This window comes from Branchiostoma floridae, chromosome 12, assembly GCF_000003815.2.
Source record: "Branchiostoma floridae strain S238N-H82 chromosome 12, Bfl_VNyyK, whole genome shotgun sequence".
Classification (NCBI taxonomy): Eukaryota; Metazoa; Chordata; class Leptocardii; order Amphioxiformes; family Branchiostomatidae; genus Branchiostoma; species Branchiostoma floridae.
The window spans coordinates 3700672-3721447 of NC_049990.1; the positions used below are offsets into that span (position 1 = coordinate 3700672).

The window sequence follows — 20776 nt, forward strand, 5'->3', positions numbered from 1 at the left end:
TAGAAGTAACGGTAGAAGGGTTCAATTAGGTTTTTAGTTAATCCTAAATGTTCATTTTATTTCTCTTTTTAATATTTTTTGTTGTCGGTTATGTTTGATTCTTGTTTATGTGTATGCATTAATGCTAACTTATAGGGAATCTTGACTTGGAAAGCAAGCTGGAATAATATTATGTCTGGTGGAAACAATTTCCATGCTAAGGGTCCATCCGTTAACCAAATTTGTATTGTTTTACTGTAACAGCAGAAGTCAATAGCCTAAGAGTAAGGGTTAACTCCTGCTAAGAGAGCATACATGTACCAAAGTTACTGCAGAATTTGTCATGGTCAGGGTTAAAGTTCTGCCCACTAATGCATACATAAACCAAACGTGTACTTTAATTGAAGTCAAAGTCGGTAACGAGAACATTTAGCAATCTTACCATTCTGAAGGACGTTTCTTTTAAAAAGTTTACTCCAACACGAGTACTTGGACTCACTAAATTTTCTCCATCAAATATCTGAGCACTCAGTTGCCCAGTAAACATCACTTTCCAGAAGTGTGATACAAGCCTTGTAGGGTTATGTTATGTACTAACATGATATTGATAGATGAACTTTCCTGCTAGTAATGTCAATGGGAGAGAATGTTCCATTGTATATATATATAAATGCACAAATGACATTGTATGTAACTGTGACATCTGTACAGCTCAGTACACTGTACTGAAACAGTGAACGGATTGCATTTTAGATGTATGTATTATAAGTATACTACATTTTAGATGTATGTATAAGTTATTATTTGCTTCCTATGAATATACAGTGTACATGCAAAATGTCAGAACATTAAAATGTGCCCATTTTTGTGACAATGTCTATGATTTATTTTTATGTTGTTAAATTGAGGTACACATCCCTTAATGTCCCTTCACAGGAGAGGGGAAATTATCTGTATGAATGTAAAATGTATATTCAATTCTTGTACATGTACAAAAAATGTATATTCCTGAGTATTCATAGTGTTCTAGTTCTCACTGCATTCCAGATATTTGTGCCCATTCTTGTGGCCGGCCCAGATGTTTTTGTCATAGAATACGCTTTGAATGCCATTTGATATTTCTCCATTTCAAGTTCATCTCGAAAGATTTTAGAATGCCAAAAATATTCAGGCAGGCCACAAGAATGGACTAAAATATCTGGAATGCTGTGAAAATTTGAAGAATCCACTACGAATATGCAGGAATATACGAAGAATTTCTAGTCTGATGGCTCATATTGCCTCTCGTGAAGGGGGTACTGTAAATGCAGAAATTTTCTCTGGTTTTGTTTGTGGTTTTTGCATTGCCAATTCACTGCGAACTTAAAACCACCACAAACATTTTTCCATTGCAGTAACAGACTACAGTGCATGGTGCTACCACAGCGACCATTCCTTTTCCCTGCTACCGCAAAATTAAATCCCAGCAAACTTAAATGCATTTACAGTAATATAACTGCTGCATTAAGAAAGTCAAATGCACAAAATGGTATCAATTTATAGAATTTATTTCTCTTCACTAACATCTATCTGCTTCTGTAACTGTACTAGTGCATCTTAGACATGTTCCTTGCACTGCATAGTAAATACAATCCATTTACAGAGAAGCTTTAACATAACATTGAAACAATTATAATGGTAAAAATGCATGTATCATGATGGACATCCTATCAACAGTTAAGCAGCTAGACGTGTATCAAAGCAATGCGGGAATGATTTGAAAGACAATGGAGACAACAGCCTGCTTATATCTATAGCCAAGCTTCTTTGCCTTGGAAAATAAGAGCCAGTTCCATATATGCCCATAGAGCTTTTTGTCAGACTGTTCTTTTGCAGATGGTTCCATAGCCAGTTTTGTCCAATATCTGGCCATGATTTGAGAAAATAGGCATTCATGAAGGAGCCCAAGGAATCGAAACAGCATTCAAAGTAACTTGACTTCAAACTGTTCCTTTTTGACTTAAGTAGGAGTTGAGTTTTGTAGTCATAAAGTATATGACTGGACAAAGGCTTGATTTTCACCACTGACTTCACTGTCAATTTAATAAGTCCAGAATGATTTTTGTTAACAGGCTACAGGTTTTCAAAAGCGGTTTTAGCAACAATTGTTTTTCGTAAAAGTATCAGAAACATTTCATCTTTTGATTGATTGATAATTTCAATCTTCTAGTATGTCAAAAAAACAGACACAAGCCTTGGCTTAAGTTTACACTGACATTTAAGGAATTACATTTAACTATTCTACAATGTAGCTAGCTGGGACTTACGGTCTTCTACTGATAGTAAAATGTGGCTTATTAAAAAAATGCCTATGACATCAGAAAACTACAAACCTAGAATGACAGGGTTGTGTACAGGAAAGCGCAAGTCTCACAAAACTTAAAAAAAAAGAAAAGAGCATGATCACACACAAGTCATGGTTAAACATTGACATAACTGGCAAAGGTGATGCAATGTCTGTTTGCTTCTCATCCTGTCTTCAAGGCATTCGTAATCTGCTCTAGCCATAATCTTAAACCTGAGTTACATCCAACAGCAACTAGATGTTATTTATAGAACACAGTATGTGTCACAACTGACAGCATTCTTTATTATTGTGTAAAAATGCCAGAAGTATGATATACATTTGTAGCTATAGCTAGGACTCTAGTTGTAACACATGCAACACAAAGGTCATCAAGTTGAACATTTTCACTTAAAATACTGTAGATTCATTATGATAACGTACAATTTACATAATCATGGCAAGATTAAATGGCAATTTTTTTTCATTTCAACAACTGTCTCCCCTGTATTCTCACTCCCTCCAACATTTTCATGTTAAAACCTAGTCCTACTCTTAACATCCCTCTTTACATTGGAACTGTATACTGACAGTATACCTAGCAATTCTGATTTTCTGGTGAGGAATTTCAACGCATCAAGTTCTCTAAAACTATACTCAAATGTACAACGTGTGTACTAATTTATATATAACCTAACATCATGACAGTCTCTTTAGAACCTGTGCATCATTTCAGTATGTATAAGAGACAGAGAATTCTCAAAGATCTGTCTCCATTAGAAAAAAGGTAATGAAATAATATGAAAAAGCTATAATGATATTAATTTTTTCATTCATCTTTTAGTATTTTGTTACTTTTGGTTAGAGTGTAGAGCAACAAACTGTCCCCTGGTCCTGCCAGTAGTATCTGCAGAGCCATGCAGCAACTTTTGTTTCTAAAACAATCTAATTCCACAAATGAAGACAATACTGTATATCACAGGCCACACAAATGATTCTCTGTATACCATCTGCAAACGCATTTTTTTAATGTGTCCTGCATCTTACCATGCAAAAACTTGTCTCTTTTCCAGTAACAAGTTGTTGAAAATATGAATGTAGAAAAATCGTTGTGAGCGCTCTGATGCAATTGCCAATGCAAAATGATTAGAGACTTTGTCATAATCGTCAATAGGCAGTAAAAATGAGCACAATGAAATGTTTAGGTTTAAAAGAAATAACTTTGCTTTGTTGACACCCATAAAATCATAATGGTATGGCCACAGTGTGTTTGCAACAAATACATTGAAGAATTCTGCTACATTACAAAGAGATGTTTTAGTTTATATTACAATCGTTGTAACATTGTGTTGTAACTTAATAATATCAAACTATGAATCATTTGTCATCAAAGCGCTGGGGGAAGTTTTCATCAGGCACAAACCCCTAGCACGTAATCATAATCAATTGTGATACAGTTTGTAACAACAATCAGAACGGTTGTACATAAAACTAGGGGTTAGTCTGAAACTCCTTAGATAGAATTCATATAATATACTGCACTTGATTCTTCTCTTTGTAACTGTAAGTACGACATCAAAACTTAACTCGTATCTCTCTTTGTTTTGATCTTCCAAAGAAGTGATGAAGAAATGATAAATTATATACTACACTGAAGGAATACATCTAGTTTAAGGTTTTAATACATTCCTGGGTTTTTGCTGGTTTGAGTAACTATATCATTCATCTTGGTATCAACCTGCAGTGCAGAATGACCATTGAACCATCATATATACAAAAGCTGATATATTTCCTTCATCATCTTTTTCTCGATTGGCAAACTAGGAAATCCTGAAGCAATCAATTATCCACTTTCAATGCTGGTCACTCTGAATTTGGAGAGCCTGAGAATTCAAACACTTCAAGCAGATCAACTAATAAACCTCATACAATAAAAGCTGTTTTAAATGTATGAGGGTATATGTGAAAGCCCCTAACTTAAAACAGTTCTTTTCTACACCATGTTTGATAGACGAGTTTGGTTTATGTTTCAGAGGACTTCAACTTTCACAAATTACCCAAATGCATTTAAGTTTATAAATTAATTTAAATGGCTTATAAATCGAATACATTGTACAATTTTAGGCAAAAGTACAATTTTGGGTCCTACTCCGGTATGGCTCATTCTATAACTACACATTTGACTTGGAAAGTTTATTAGATCGTCCAAATTCTTTCCAAAGATAGAGTGACCCTCATCTTCTTATCAGGTATGCAATCTGTAAGAATTCTGATTCTGGAGTCAGCCACAAGAGAAGTGTACACCTTTACAACAGTTAGCCTGGCATCCTCCCTTTGCTAGCTCTAGTCAGCTCACTCCAATTGATCCACTAAATGCAGAATAATCTGGCACCGTAAAAACAGAAACAATCTGGATTTGAATATTCACCAAATAAAGTGCTATGGGTAGGAATGTCCTCATAACAGCATGGTAACAGGGTTTGAACAGAATTTCAGAAGTGCTCTCCCACTGCTTCAATCTGAAAAATTATTTGACGTCGAAATGTAGTAGTAAAACGGGAAGTAAGGCCCAACATTGGAACATGTTTGGGATTGTGTTCTTGCCACAAAAGTGCCACCTACATTGGCTACATAGAGTAGCGAGAAGCAGAACTCCAGTTAGAAGCTCTGACGAAGATGTCTGAGAGCCATGGAATTGTAAGCAAGAGTGAGTAGTAACTGGTTGTGTACAAGAATTCTCCTATGTCCTACAGTATATTTTACCAACCTGATGAAATTATTTTTAAAAGGCCCAACTTTGTTTCTATGGGGGACGTACAGTGGCCAGATTAGTCTGCACAGAATTGATCAGACAGAGGAGTGAAAGGAGCCAGGGTGGGGTGGACACAAGGCTAGACATCAACCGTGATTGTTACAGCTCAGTCCTCTTCAGAATCAGAATCACTGAACTCGATCCCGCTGCCGCCAGCGCCCGGGTCGCCGCCCTCTGCGCCCTCCAGGCCATCGAACCCTTCCGTGCTCCGCGACGATGAAGGGGAGTCTGGTGGCGACCGGTTTGGACTGGCCGGCGGGGAGAGAGCCTGGCGGATGATCGACGTGCCGTCCCTCCAGAACGTGTTCTGTGGAACAACAGTGTTGTAAAGATGTAAACATGACCTCTGACCTCTCTGTGACATGACCTTTAATCTGTGATATTTTTGTATCTGTGGAACAACACTTATTAAGATGTAAACAAGGCAGGTGGCATTGTGGTCTTAAGCTTGTGGTTAGGATTGTTGACTGTATCTAAAGTATCTAAAAATTCTGGGTTCCAAATAATGTTGTGCCATTGGGAAAGGCACTTTACACCAATACTTGAAAATGAGTAAATTGCTCTGAATAAGGATGTCTCCTCAGAGGCCAGTGGTCCTTGCTATGTTTGTGGAAATTTACACCTTTAGCACATTAAAAGGACCCACCACACTTATTGAAAAGAGTATGGGTCCATCCTAGTGCACTCAAGTCTGTTATGCCTAAATTAATAAAGCAACTTACCATCTGTGCAAAACAAACAAACAAACAAAGCTACTTTACCCATGTTCCATCTGCACTGAAGAACTCCCAATGAAATTCCCAATGAACTCCCGGGACTTTCTGTCCTTAACTGGTGTGTTTACCTAAATGTTTACCAGTTGTGCAAAACAAACAAACAAACAAACAAAGCAGCCTTACCCATGTTCCATCTGCACCAAAGAACTCGAGGAAATTCCCGATGAACTCCCGGGACTTCTCCTCCCATTTCTGGATGAGCTCGTGACTCTTCCCCTCGATGTTCCGCACAACCTGCTTGGTTTTACTCTCCACCTTCTTCATCTTGTCTTTCACCTTGTCTACTCGATTCTGGATGGCGAATTTCTTCTCCTGAAACAATCAAAGATATTAATTCAAAGTGTGAATCAACAGCAGAGGGAAGTATTCTGCAGCTGGTTCTGCACCAGGGTTCTTGCCAGCGTCCCTCCTTCTATTCTCTGACGGAATTTCGCTGCTTGGGATGGACATAAATCAGCCTTTAAAGATATCATTTGAACAAAACTGAGTCTACCAGCAAAATTTGCCTCACAAAATAAAGGAAACAGCATTTCTGGGGGTCTAGATTTTAAAATTTTCCCAGGAAACATGTCCACAGACCCCTCTAGGATTATTGCATCTTGGACAGGATTTCCATTTAAAATCTGGGGGACGGACACAAATGTCAGGCTAGCTGGAACACTGCTCAGTAGATATGTTTACATTCCACACATGTAGGCTCCCATGTCTTTGCAAGAGAGATTGAAATTCAGAACAATTAAACAATTGCAATTCAGAACACTTTCGCCTCCAAGAATTTACTGCCAAAGAGGTTTTACATCATGAAGGCACAACCTGCCAAAATAAACTGCTGAAAATGAAATTAAAGGCAGATGACTCGATGAAGGAAGATGCATATTGGCAGGTTGGCTGTGGAATTACTGAGCTATTGGATTAAGCCTGAAGGTAATGAGACTGGAGTCTCCATCAGAAGGAATCAAAGACAGTCCATGAGCCTAGGGGCTGCGGATGAGCAGGTTCAAGGGCCTACAAAACATCTATATCAATTGGAAGTCCTGGCCATGCTGATGTGTAATTGGAACAGGGAATCTGCACCACAATACTGATGCAACCAAAATATCTCATTAAGCTCAACTCTAAATATTATTACTAATATTAGTAACTGCACACTCATGATGAAGTGTCATAAGAAGGCCGGGCTGACCTATCTTTTAAAATGTTTGTCATCCTGTACCGAATAAATCCCCCCCTCCCATTTGCTACAAGTTGTACAAAACTACATCCAACTTTGACGTAAGTTGACTCACAGTCAACCTCACCACAAGGGAATGGAACACCACAAGGGAATTGAAGCATATTGCATTTTGTGTGTCCTTCTAACACTGTCTCTATGACAGAACTGAGTGACAAGTGGGTGAAGTCTGCCATGTCTGTATCTAGTTTTCCTTGACATCTATAGTGCACTGTTGTCCTCTGACAACATGTGCCAGAGGACAACATGTGAAATTGTAACACTGTCTCTATGACTATATTTTCTAAAAGTGGGTGAAGTCTTCCATGTCCTTATCCAGTTTTGAAACTGCCAGCAGACAACCTATACTATTTGGAACTAAAATTGACAAGAAACCAGTAGGGGTGAGCAGTACTTACATTTATGTAGGACACATTCAGGTCCTTAGCGGAGTATCCCCGCGCCAGGTTTCTCCGAACGTACGTGTCGTAGTCCCGTACTATCCGCGTGATGATGTCAGACGTGGAGATGCCCTCTGTCCGCTGGGTGGCCATGAACATGCCCTTGGCCTTGATGTCCTTGTAGACGTCGTCGGTTCCAGCCGCGCCGTACGGGATGTCGTCATGGGCAACAAAGTCCACCTGGGGTGACAATAATAATAATAAGTTTACTTTGGCGGGTTGAGAGGTTATTTACAGTGTATCTCTCATCAACAATTTAAAATCAAAGCATACAAACAAGGCAACATAAACAAAGAAGTCCACCCAGGGCAAAAAGAACATCTTAACTTTTCTTAGGAAGATTGCAAGGCTCTTACACTTAAAATTTATGGTATCTTTGTGTTCATTTTGTCAATTGCAGATGGACAATACAAAGTTTTGTAATAAAGATAGGCATCTGTCAAAAATCAAAGCACATTCAACTTAACTAATGGTATCAAACTATCAACATTTTCAAGATTTTCTTTCCCTAATATTAGTCAAATAAGAATTTCTAGTCTGCCCGCTCTAATTGCAGACTTTGCTTACTTTTTGGAAACAGGTTTCAGATATGAACTGCTGTAAGCTTTACTTTGTCATTTTCTTGGCCACCATAACAAGATGTGCATTCTTCATTATCAATAATACAACATACAAATGAAACTTCAATGGTAAGCAATTTTAGTAGACAGTTACTGACTCTGTGTTCATCCAAGAACTCTGGTGTGCAGGTCCAGGGCGCATCTCTGACGATCTCATCGATGTAGCGACAGTGGCGCAAGGCCTCGTATCTCTCCGTCTCAGACAGAACAGTGTAGCCTTTCATACTGTGGGTCAGGTTGTCGCTGCACACTAGGGGAAAAAGCCAGCATGTCATTTGCTTGATGTCTTATAGTTAGTCTAATTTATGATTGTCGCTGCATACTGTCAGGGGAGAAAAGTCAGTGTATGAGACATTTGATGTTTTACAACTAGTAGTATTCTGTATTTGATTATACTGCTCGTATCTCTCCGTCTCTGACAAAACAGTGTAACCTTTCATGCTGTGAGTCAGGTTGTCGCTGCACACTGTGGGCAAAAGAGCCAGTGTGTGAGACATTTGATGTTTTACAACTAGTAGTATCCTGTATTATACTGTTATAACCAGAACCGTGTAGCCTTTCATACTGTGGGTCAGGTTGTCACTGCACACTGGGGGGAAAAGAGCCAGTGTGCATGTGAGACATTTGATATTTTGTTACAGTACCATTTTCACAGCAATCCCTTTCATAGAAGGGAAAAAAGATCAGCTGACAGTGACAAAGACCTTGGGTTAGATTTTGGTATTAAGCCTTTCATTATGTGGGTCAGGTGGTCACTGCACACTGTGAGGAAAAGAGCCAGTGAGTGGTTATTTGATATTTTTTATTTACCGTACGATTTTCACTGCAATCCTTTTTGTAAAAAGGGCAACTGACAAAGGCCTGCCGTTAGGTTTAGAGTTAGCCTTTCACGCTGTGGGTTACATTGTTGATCTCTTCAATGTCACTGACGAAAGACAACATCTGAAATGTCTGACCATTTCCAAAATCCTATCCAGTCGCGTATCTTATTACAATGTACCTGGATGTCTGACATACCTTCATCTACGTAATACAGTGTGAGCTTTTGCTATTGATTAATAATAACATTTGACTAATATACCAACAGGCTACAGAGTAATAGTGAAAGTCTATCCCGTACCTCCCACGATCAGGTAGGTGTTGGGGAACAGGTTCTTGGCCTGCATCAGTGCCCGGGCGTGGCCTGCGTGGAACAGGTCATAGATGCCGTCTGCGTACACCCTGATTGGTCGTGTCACTGAAACAGAAATACGTTATGTTTATCTAAAATAACACTCAATCTTGTGCTACAGTACAGGGCTCGAAATTCATCTTTGGGATTAGGTGCACTGGTGCACCCAGCCTAAAAAATTGGGTGCACCAAAAACTTTTTGGGTGCACCACTTAAATTTAAGTAATAACCTAATAATAAAACTTAGTTACAAGCTTTCAAATTCTTAAACAAGTACCATGACAGACAATCTTATTATCTTTCTAACACTTAGATCTTATCATGTCAAGAATATGATGTATAGTCTAGTATACTTTGATATCTTTACATACATAAATGTAAGAAAATATTTGGGTGCACCCTGTGTACCCACAGAAAATAATTAGGTGCACAGCTCCAATTTTGGGTGCACCTGGGTGCACATGTACCCAGTATTTCGAGCCCTGCAGTATGTGTCAGCTTTGTCAGGTTTATATCGAAGAGTGCAGGGGTCCTTCCCGGTGTGAGTGGTTCAACCCTTCAGTCCTATGGCTGCACCTAAGGCAATTACTGTCGTATTGAAGTCACCTGATTGGCGCCGAATGGCAGCTTGCTCAGACCCTTGCTACAGTCATATTGAGGTCACTTGAGTGGCACCGAATGGCAGCTTGCTCCGGACACTTGCATTTGAAAGCATCTTTTTCTTTCTTTCAGTTGTGAGGACTGAAACTTGTACTCCCATGTGTGATGTCAGTACTTACCTCTCCCAGAGAGCGCCTCCTCCCGAGTGACTCTCTTCCATGGCTCCAGACTGGGAGGCAATTCCTCTGTGAAGGGAGCCGGCGCATAGTGGGCCTGGAGAGGAGTCAACAGCAAGGAACATCAACTACATGTACCTACCCCTACTCTGCAGGGAGGCAGGGGGTTAGCCTCTGCCAGGCTCCATGGATTGCTGGTCAAATAGTAGAAATTGGACAAATACAGTCAATAATACACTAGGGGAGTCAGCCAACCAAAGGAGTCAGTATGCAACCCATGGAATACTGACTCCTATGGCCGGTCGACTTCCCTAGCGCACTCACTATATACTATTTGACCAGCGATTGGTAGAGCCTGGTATAGGCTAGCCTGGGTAGTAGAGGATCCATGCAAGTCTTGGGCCTATTCTCGTGATCCTGCAAGACCAGCTCCCTCCATGAGCAAGATGTACGTACTGAGCAGACATTGACATTTTTTAGGTACATTGTCTTACCTGTAGCCACTGATTGACGACTATTCTTAAGGAACATTAATTTTCATGTTGGTTCTGAAGATAGAACTGCACTAAACAATTACTACTTCTTAAAGTTCAAATCAGATAGGTCTAAAAGTAAAACTCTGTGTATTGTCTATGGAAACAACAAAACTCAAATTTAAACGGATGAAGGGAACCATACTTTTTTTTTAATGAAAGCCATGACTTAGCACATATCTAATTAAAAGCAAATCTAAAGTGCCCTTAATGATTGACTAATCACTTCCTTTTGAATTTCTGATACAGCACTATATTTAAGCAATCAACAATTTCAGCTGCTTGTTGTAGTAGATAGAATCTAATGAAGAACCTACCAGTGGCTGCTTGTCGTAGTAGATGGAGTCTAGCGACTCCTCGGCTCGCCGCTTCCTCTTGGATATGCTGGACATGATGGGGTCGTCTGCACTGGACAAGATGTAGCCTTTGTTCTTGTCACTCTCAAGGGTGCTCATGGGCTGGGGAGGGATAGAAAATGTTTAAGACTTAGTAAAGTAAACTTAAATACAGCATTTGCACCGGTGTAGAGTGTTCACCTTGCAGTTGGTAGGTCATAGACGTGAGTTCAATTCCCGGCCTAGTCACTCCAAAGACTTTAAAAATGGTACATGCTGCTTTCTTGGCTTAGCACTATGCATTCATCATCATCAAGTAAAGTAAACTGTTACAGTAGCATTTGCACCTGTGCAACACCAAGTGGGTAAGTGTTCGTCATGCAGTCGGTAGGTCGTGAGTTTAATCCCTGACCAAGTCACACCAAAGACTTTGAAGACTCGATGGAACGTTTTCATTTGCACCATATAATACCAGCCAAATAATACAGAATCAATAAATTTCATCATGTTCATTCCTTTATACCTGCAGAAAGTTTGTTTGGATTAAGAGGCCATCTACATGCCACCGATAGTCATCTTGAAGAACTTATCAACTACAAGTATAACTCTGCAACTGTAACATTATTGATCAAAATACATCCCACATTAGACCAGTATACGTAACTGTACATGACACGAGTTAGTGCATTATGTTAAAATGTCAACCCTTTGTATATGATTGTGATGGTTTGGAAAATGATACAATTACATGCAGGATGGTACTCATGAGCTATAGAATATTGGAGGATAGAAAATTTCTCCATAAATTCAACAATTTGACACAGTATGTCGCCTGTAAACGTAATAACTGTCCCAGTGACCCACATCAAACATAAATGTGAACTTGATACATGCTCTGGTATTGGTGACACTGACACTGTGACACCTGAGAACTTGGTACATGTGTTACCCAGGGGTAAGTAAATATGGACGCTAAAATTAAATCAAGGACTGGAAAGTCTTTCATTATCATGACTATTATCTCTACCAGCTATTAGGCAACAACATTTCATTGCAATTGGGTGTATACTGGAATTTTTGCTTGATTTTACAGGGACTGTTTCCACAAGATTTCAGGAGTGCAAAAGAAATTACAAACATAGTACACCCTAGCTGAAACTTAAGCACTGAAAACAGTCTCCAACTAAAACAAAGCGTCGCCAACTCTTCCATCCGTCTCTCTCCGGGGCTTTACAAATATATGCTAAATTCTCATCCGCTAAACAACAACAACTGAGGCTGATCAGACCTACAAGTGCCCAGACACAAGCGACTGTCATCGACATTTAACACTTAATGTTGTAACAACATGAATATCAGCAAAATTACATTAAAGTTCACTTTAAAATCTTCCAGATGGTTGCATTTCCTACCTACCCCATTTACATGCATAACCACTGGCTCACTAGCTGTCTTGAAGTTGAACAGAAACATCTTGATGCATATACTAGCAGTTCTTACACAGAAGCAATGTGTTACCAATGTCATTCAACTTGAGGTTGAATGACTAATAGTAATACTGGTGTTCAGAGTCTGCCCTCAAAACACATTGCATGAAAATCTGACAATGATCGCTCGCACCTGCTGTGAACTAGGGCAACACCAGTATGGTATGTAGAGGTTACACCAGACAGAAATTTGAATAATCTGGGTCATACATGTTTACGTTAAAATTTACAAGTAGTTGTTCATGCAGAAAAGTTTGTGTAAGTCTAGGTACACTGAGGCACACGCAGGTCATTGACTCTACAGTGACCGGTGGTATCCTACATTTTACACCAAGGTCGGCTAACAGGTTCATTCTGAAATCTCAACATCAAATTTTTTTCTCTTCTGTATCATTCCCCATATCCTTTAGTTTGAAAAACTTCAGGGCTGGCTCTGACTCAAGTTTTTCCTTCTCGCGCCAATATAATCATTTCATTTTTCTTTTTTTCTTGAACTAAATGTAGAACTAGAAATAGTAGAATTGACCTCATTCCCACTAAGTACCCTTATAGCATTAAACAACACTTGAAGCTAGGTGTGCAAAGGTTAAGTGTGACAGGCTATTCTGTGTAGTATAACCAGCTGCTACCGCCGTTTACATGTAGTACTACCTGTAAAGCTGATATGTTACGCCAAAGAGTCACCAGCTATACTGATACAAAATCATAAAAATGATTGATCATAATTATTATCTTTTCTATTCATCCTATAGCTAGTTACAAACAAATGAAATGTGATGAAACTTCTACAAAGAAATTATGAAAACTCATTGGTCTACACAAAATGTATATAGAGGTTAAACTCAGAGCCTGCAACACTAAGATACACAATATCGAAGTAAAAACAAAAACAGGAAGTGTTAAGTTACACTGTACTTAACAAAACAACTATCAACAACTTACCGGCAGCACAAAATTTCCTCAACTTGCTATGTGATGTCACAAAGCAAAGGAAGACTTAACTTCAAAACTCTTTTCCAAAATCTCTGTTATCACTGAACTCGCTTTTCATACGATCTCATCTCACATCACAAGGGCAGTTAGAAATATATATTGATCATCTGAGTCACCGGAAAAGGGGTCATCCTGACATGACAGCTAGGGTGATCAGAACATATTTGGGACACATCTGTGACCTGAAACCGTGTACAGTTGGGACCCACGCTTCACAGAAGGCCATGCAATCCATATTCACCATGATTCACAACAAGGACACTCATCCTATGACTGCAGTGCACATATAGATCTGTCCTGGCAACAACAATATCACAAGGCACCAGTGCTGTCTCCGGATTCAAACTAGTTTCCGTCCCACTCATTGTTTGGGAGCCTATGTTGTCAATTTTTATTATCAACTCTTCTCATTTTATACCATATTTTAATCTATTTTATCTATCAACTCTTGTCATTTTAAACCATATATATTTTAATCAATTTCATGTCAAGGAGGTGCAGAATTTTTTTAACGAACAATGTGAAATCTTTGTCCTAACATTCAAGCAAATTTCCATTCCAGGACGGAAGGATGGGTCCTGGAGACAGTCCAGCATGTCACTGACCTTCCCTATGCCATCCATATTCATCGTCATCATCATACTGACAAGGAGAACAGCTCACAGGATAAGGTCCACAGCAAGTGAACGCACCAGAAAACAGCCTCCACAATGAGCAGCAGCACTAGGAGACTCATACAGCACTAACACTAGGGACAAACACGACGAGGACAAACACATGCACACGACAACTGTTGATACACCACCAGCAGGTGGAGGGGTAGAGGACGCACCACGCGACACGTTTACAGATGGGGGCCAAATATAAGTCGGCCTGTTTGTGATTGTGGGACTATAAATAGTGGCCAGCTTCTGGGAGGGAGGGGGGCTGAAAATGTTGTTTGCACTATCACTACTGGTTACTGCATGTATGTAGGGGAGTAGATACAATTCAAGTGCAAATTTTTTTAGTTTTTATGTAGAATCGAATGAGTTTACAGTCGGGGGCCAAATATAAGTCCCGGCTTGTTTGTGATTGTGGGACTATAAATAGTGGCCAGCTTTTGGGAGGGAGGGGGGCTGAAAATGTTGTTTGCACTATCACTACTGGTTACTGCATGCATGTAGATACAATTCAAGTGCAAAATTTTGAAGTTTTTAAGTAGAATCGAATGAGTAACGTTACAGATGGGGGCCAAATATAAGTCGCCCTGTTTGTGATTATGAGACTAAAAATAGTGGCCAACTTTTGGGAGGGAGGGGGGCCGACAATATTGTTTGTGGTAGTATCACTACTGATTACTGCATGCATGTAAATGTGTTTCTTAGATTCAAGAGCAAAATTTTGAAAGCAGATCCAAATTAGTTTACAGATGGGGGCCAAATATAAGTCCCGGCTTGTTTGTGATTGTGGGACTATAAATAGTGGCCAGCTTCCCAGGGAGGGAGGGGGGCTATTATGTTGTTTGTACTGTTGTATCACTACTGGTTACTTTATGCATGTACAAATCAAAGTGGATCCTTATGACATGTGTTGATTTTAACATGTTCAACTTAAAGAATTTTTCCGGTGAGATGTACCTGTCCATACAGATACTTGTACTGATTTGTTCTGCTAGTCCATTCTAGTGATGCTGTTCAAAGAAGGGTGATGGATGTCACTCAGAACGTCCGGAAGTAAATTTCTCAATTTAATCCAGGAGAGATTACATTGCCTTTAATTGTTGTTTACCTGTATATATTTAATATATCTATGATCCTTCATAAACATCATTTTATCACAGATTATCTTTTTACTCGTCTGATTCTTTGCTTTCATATGAAGACAAATGCAAATTTCAATCTGTGGTTTGAATAATGTATGTATAGCATTGACAAAGAAAAAGCAAATATGGCTAATCTGTCAATGTTTTCCAATACTTCTTATTGCTCTATGTGTAGAGATTTAGTCTGATTAGCAAATGACTTGCATTGACATACAGGGCCTCAAGTGTTAGCGCCCTGCCAATCTGTACATGTTGAGCACCAAATACTAAAAATAATCAGCAAACATTGTTTATATTTTGTTTGATCACGTTTCCATAACCAACCAGCTGCATGTGTCCTTGTCCTTGGCCTAGGCAAGGTCACAGACTTTATATAAACACTGATGATGACAAACATGGCATTGAAAATGACCTTGTCCCAGGACAAAGGCAGACAATCAGTGCTGGGTGATCAGTTCGGAAAGGAAATTCATTTGTAATTGAATGGGAAAACCTAATGTAAGTACTGTTAGGTAGCTCTGGGCAAATGACCGTATTGATGGAGTGCTTCATCCCATACCCCTTTCTGCTAACTAGTAACATATTGCTTGGGACAAAATGTACATTGTAAATGTAACGTTATAGGTAATATTATGTATATACTACATAAAATTTGTACCGGTAGTACCATTCTTTTAATGTGAAAAAGACAATTTATACATGTATCAGAGAATTTTGTCACCGTCTCTGGAAAGGACATTGGGAAGGGGACTGCGGGGTCCTGGGCACTGACAGAGAAACTATGCCAACTGCCACCCAAATAAAATAAAGTGTGTACTTGTAAACTCAGTCACTGACTAAAATTTCCCTCATATTATATGTCTCATAAGGACACCTAACCATAGAAGCTGTACTGGTTGTACGTACATTTTATATCATAATTCATAGCTACATGCATATGTAACGGCACCAAGTCTTGTTGTGGGTGCGGTGCCCTTGTATAAATCTGGTACATTCTGTATGAAAGAAAATCACTATTATAATAAGCTATGGAAAATCTGTGCAAGACTTTCCTATATAACACATGTCACATGTATATACGCAAACTTCGCAAAGCTTAATGTTACAATGTAGATTTGTCCATTTGTTCATGGTGGATAAAGGGTCAAAGTGCAAGGACCTGAGGTGACCTGTTACATGAGACTAAGGGTTCAAGGTTCACCAGAGTCACACCACCTGCCATGCCACTCTCACCAATAACAACAGATGTGCACAGGTGCAGGCTCAGGTACAAGCAGATGTGGGGAAGTCATTTTAGCTGGCTTTCGAGTATAAATTTTGCTACTTTGGGAGTAATGTTAACCGAAACCATCTCTGCAGAAATTCCCAGGCATACAATAAACTGTGAGTGTGCGGGCAACACTCTTAGCACCATAGACATGATGGGGAGTTTCCAACATTATGGTATGGGTACAAGGCTTCTACATGTATGACTCATAAGACAGACAGGCTGACCTAGTAACTTATTATATATTGACTGTAAGCAGTAAAGACTGAAATTCTTGGAAATTGTCATCTTTTAAAGATAAGGAAAGAAACCATGCTTCCTGTTTCTCCCTTAGTCCTACCTTACTTGTATGTATTTCATGTTTCAGACTGCCCAAAGTGATTGAAAGGTCATTCCAGACAGACTGCAGTGATTGTCTAGGTTTGTTATATCTTATTGGTTATTCTAACCTGCAACTAGTAGTAGCTAAGCCTTGTGTAGAAAAATACAATCAAAACTGGCTTTCATATATGACTCATTTTGAAGAGTGACAAAACGGCATGCATTAAGCTATACATAGTGCATAGTTCTAATTCTGCATGCTGCATTATTACAGTAACTATATGGAAACATATAGCTCCAACAAAACCTGTCAATCTTATCTCATTGCTTACAAGTTAAAGAGACATAAATGAGACAAACTTTTATTTTTTCAAACTCTGTGATCAAATCACCATAAATTCAACTTCACAATACTTAGTTAGTATTAGGTCCAAAAAGAAGTCCAACACACTTCCAATTACATTAGAATCTAGCACAAAACTGCAAGGGTTATCAAAAATGTCAACAAATTCTGTTAAAAGAAGCGTGGCTGAAAAGGTCCTACAAGAAAAGAGAGGGACCTGGCAAATGTGAGTCAGAAAATTAGAAGCACCACAACCGTCATGCTGTTACCATGGCAACCAATAAAAAAATAACACCCGACAAAATCCTGCCTACCTGAACGACTTTTTCGTCATCCATGTGGGAGTCAGCTGTGAAGAGATACAGTCCAAAACTTCAAGTTCAACTCTACATAAACAACACTGTGGGGCTACAATGAAAGACTGAGCTTGATTAAGTTGATATAATTACTAGTATGTACATCACAGCAGCTGCTACCATGCATTTAAAGTCTTGGTTCATGACATTTTATATGTACATTTAAATACATAAAAATGGCTCCAAAATATGGCTATGCTAGCTGGCTCAATGATATATGAGGATAATGTATATTATACACTGTAGACACATGTACAGATCTTGATGATATGAAGAACCTGCCAACTACTAGTAATAAACATGTACTTTGTAAGAGATGCTATGTCTAATTCCTTTTGAAAGTACACAAAGGGGAACTAAGACATTGTACAGTTCAAGCTATCAGTTATTTAATGTAAGATCCATTTACATTTACAATTTAGGATATACCCAGGCCTGATCCCAGATCGCTAATCCTTGAGTGTACAGTCTGATTTACAATTTACCTGATTGTGGGCTTAATGAATTATAACATATATTTACCCATTTCACAATATCACTGGCTCATCTTAACTGCAGTTCAGCCTCCTCCGCGATTATGCACTACTAAATCTCCAAACAACAGTCCAATGGGAAATTACTGTGTGAAATCAACCTTTCTGGACTCACAATCCAATTTCAACCTAGTTTTAATCTACATTTACCCTGGAGGGTAGAGAGGGGGACTGAAATATGACATGTTCATTATCTTCTCGCTCTTTCAGTCTTTGCTCAAACTATAACTTAAAAATATAAGCTGATGCTTGGGAAAAAATGTAATGCTACAATGTAAAAACCTGGGACCTTGTACTTCAGTTATAATGCAAAGTTAGCTCCTCCCAGGCTTCGATTCTTGCTGGAAAAAGTAGAAATTGGCCAAATAACACGCTAGAGGAGTAAGCCAGCCAAGAACCCTTTCTTGCAAACTGTAGTTTGGGGCCAGTTAACTCATATTATGTTATCTGTCTGTTTGGTCAATTTGTACTATCATACCAGCAACATGCGGAGCCTGGCTTTGCACATCGGGTCTTAGAATATTTGTAAGCTCTTTGTGCTTGTTATTCAATTTCTATGTACATAACAAATAATACCACTATCACTTATATTAACTCATCATAGATCATGTTATGCAATACTCAGCTGTACACACACACACATACACACAAGCACACACACACGTACGTCTACACACACGCACGCACGCACACACATCCACACACACGTACGCACACGTACGCACACGCACGCACACACACAACCACATACACACACACACGCACGCACACACACAACCACATACACACACACACGCACACACACACACACACACACACATCCACAGTGACATGTCATGGAGTCAGTCAAGTTAAACGGATAGAGATAGGAAATTATCAAGTAGTAAAATTGTTTAGCAACAAAATGTGAAAGAAGTACTACTCTCATTCTTTCGCCTTGACGTACAAGTACAACCCTGGACTCAAACCTAGAGTAAAATTTACAGGTGCAAATAGAATAGCAGATGAAAATAATCATATTTTTTTGGCACATTTACAAACAATTTTGTTAATTCGACTCAGAAAACGATCCAATCAACAGTAGTTGTACTAACATAATTCTGACAAGAACTTTTTCCCCAAGACTATATCTCTGACGTGTAACAACCAAATGTGTGCAGGAATAATTTGACGATCAGTTCAGGGTTAGGTTTAGCTCGTTTCCGCTTTCCAATTTTTATCACCAGCATAATTTTTTGAAGGCCGGCATCCTAGAGCTTTTCAGTCCTATCTGATCCAAGATAGCCCGTTCTAAGGTCACTTCTAACTAAGTAAAATAAAGATATTAATACACAAAATATATCTGAGACAACGTAGCATACACACCTTCTCTTGGCGATGTTTTATACCCTTTTGAAAAGCAAATATCGTCCGATCGTCCGTCCAAAGGTTCCCTAGGCCACGTCAGGGTGAACTTTCACCTTTAAATGACCGCCAGTGACCCCAAGCAGATCAATACCGCAGCCACACGCAAAAGTTATAACATGGAAATACGTAAGACTTTACAATATAACACTTTGATAACATGTTATCTTGTATAAAGTTTTAAAATACTCATAACATGATAATTTTTACACAAAGCTCTTAAATGTGTTGTGCTTATAATTATCTTATCAAAAAGGTCTTATCATTTAGATGCTTTAACCATTAGATAAATCGGGATAAACCATTTAAACATAGCGTTGTGTTGATTTTCTCTTCTGTAGTATCTTTCAAACGAAGTTGAAGTAAAGCAGAGAAAATAAAGAGTAACAATATTCAATGTATTAATGTTTTACATGAATTATCATTTATGGGGTACCGTTTGCTATGAGGAATTTTTACACACCCACCCCCCCCCCCTCCGAAAGAAATTAGTTGACCCAGCCTGTGAATGTGAATGTGACTGTGAGTGTCTCTGACTGTGTCTTAGGGCCCGTAGAGATTGACAAACACACTTAAAGTAGACTGGTAATGCTCCTAGGGTTTTTGAGGTGCGAATGTATTGTAGATTATATTGCACATGTTTAGCTTTAGCCGGTATCAAACTTTTTGGCTGTTAGCTGTAGTACAAGATGATTCGATAGAGGGCACCCTTGATATTTGAAAGTGTTTTGCTATTTACTCTGAAATTTAATATGTTCACGCATTATTGATACTAGTTGAGTGCTGTTGTTGTTCTTGACATTACAAATGCCTTCCTTTTGATCAGTGTATGTACTTCTTTGCAAAGTATGTCTCCTGAACAGCTGAGTGATTAACAGAACTGTTACTCTCCAAGCAGAGGTTGAGTCGCGGAGATATACAAAAAAATGTAGTAACGTTAGTAGTCAGGAACGCCTGTAAATTTTCAGACTACTACTATAATATCTCCGCAACTCAGCCTCTGCTTGGAGAGTAGTAACAGTCCCCAGAGTTCAAGCACCGCCAACTGACCATGCCCAACGGCTGTCAGCCTTACACTTTTTTTAGCGCAATCAATTGCGTGTAATGGGTTTGTGATCTGGCGGCGCAGGTTTGAATCCTGGGAGTCGGGATATTGTTTCTTTCTGCTTCTACTCCTTTCTTACATTGGTTCCCACACCAGGAATCGAACACGGGCCTTGGCGGTGAGAGCGCCAAATCCTAACCACTAGACCATAGGCTACTCCTTTCTTA

General features: G+C 39.1%; 1 protein-coding gene across 2 annotated transcripts; it reads right to left on the minus strand.

Annotated features, from left to right (window-relative positions):
• Nucleotides 1-4971: 4971 nt before the first annotated feature.
• LOC118427400 (choline-phosphate cytidylyltransferase B-like) lies at nt 4972-19579 on the minus strand. 2 transcript variants are annotated; one of them, XM_035837180.1, is made up of 9 exons: nt 19466-19579; nt 17526-17560; nt 10979-11119; nt 10132-10225; nt 9302-9418; nt 8280-8431; nt 7520-7741; nt 6014-6202; nt 4972-5421 (listed from the first exon to the last, which is right to left on the minus strand). In XM_035837180.1, exons 2-9 carry the CDS (start codon nt 17547-17549, stop codon nt 5221-5223), a joined length of 1140 nt encoding a protein of 379 aa, XP_035693073.1. In that variant the 5' UTR covers nt 17550-17560; nt 19466-19579; the 3' UTR covers nt 4972-5220. The 2 variants fall into 2 exon arrangements, with proteins under 2 accessions (XP_035693073.1, XP_035693074.1); XM_035837181.1 differs by lacking the exons at nt 17526-17560; nt 19466-19579 and adding an exon at nt 13426-13570 and having other exon boundaries at nt 4973-5421.
• Nucleotides 19580-20776: the final 1197 nt, after the last annotated feature.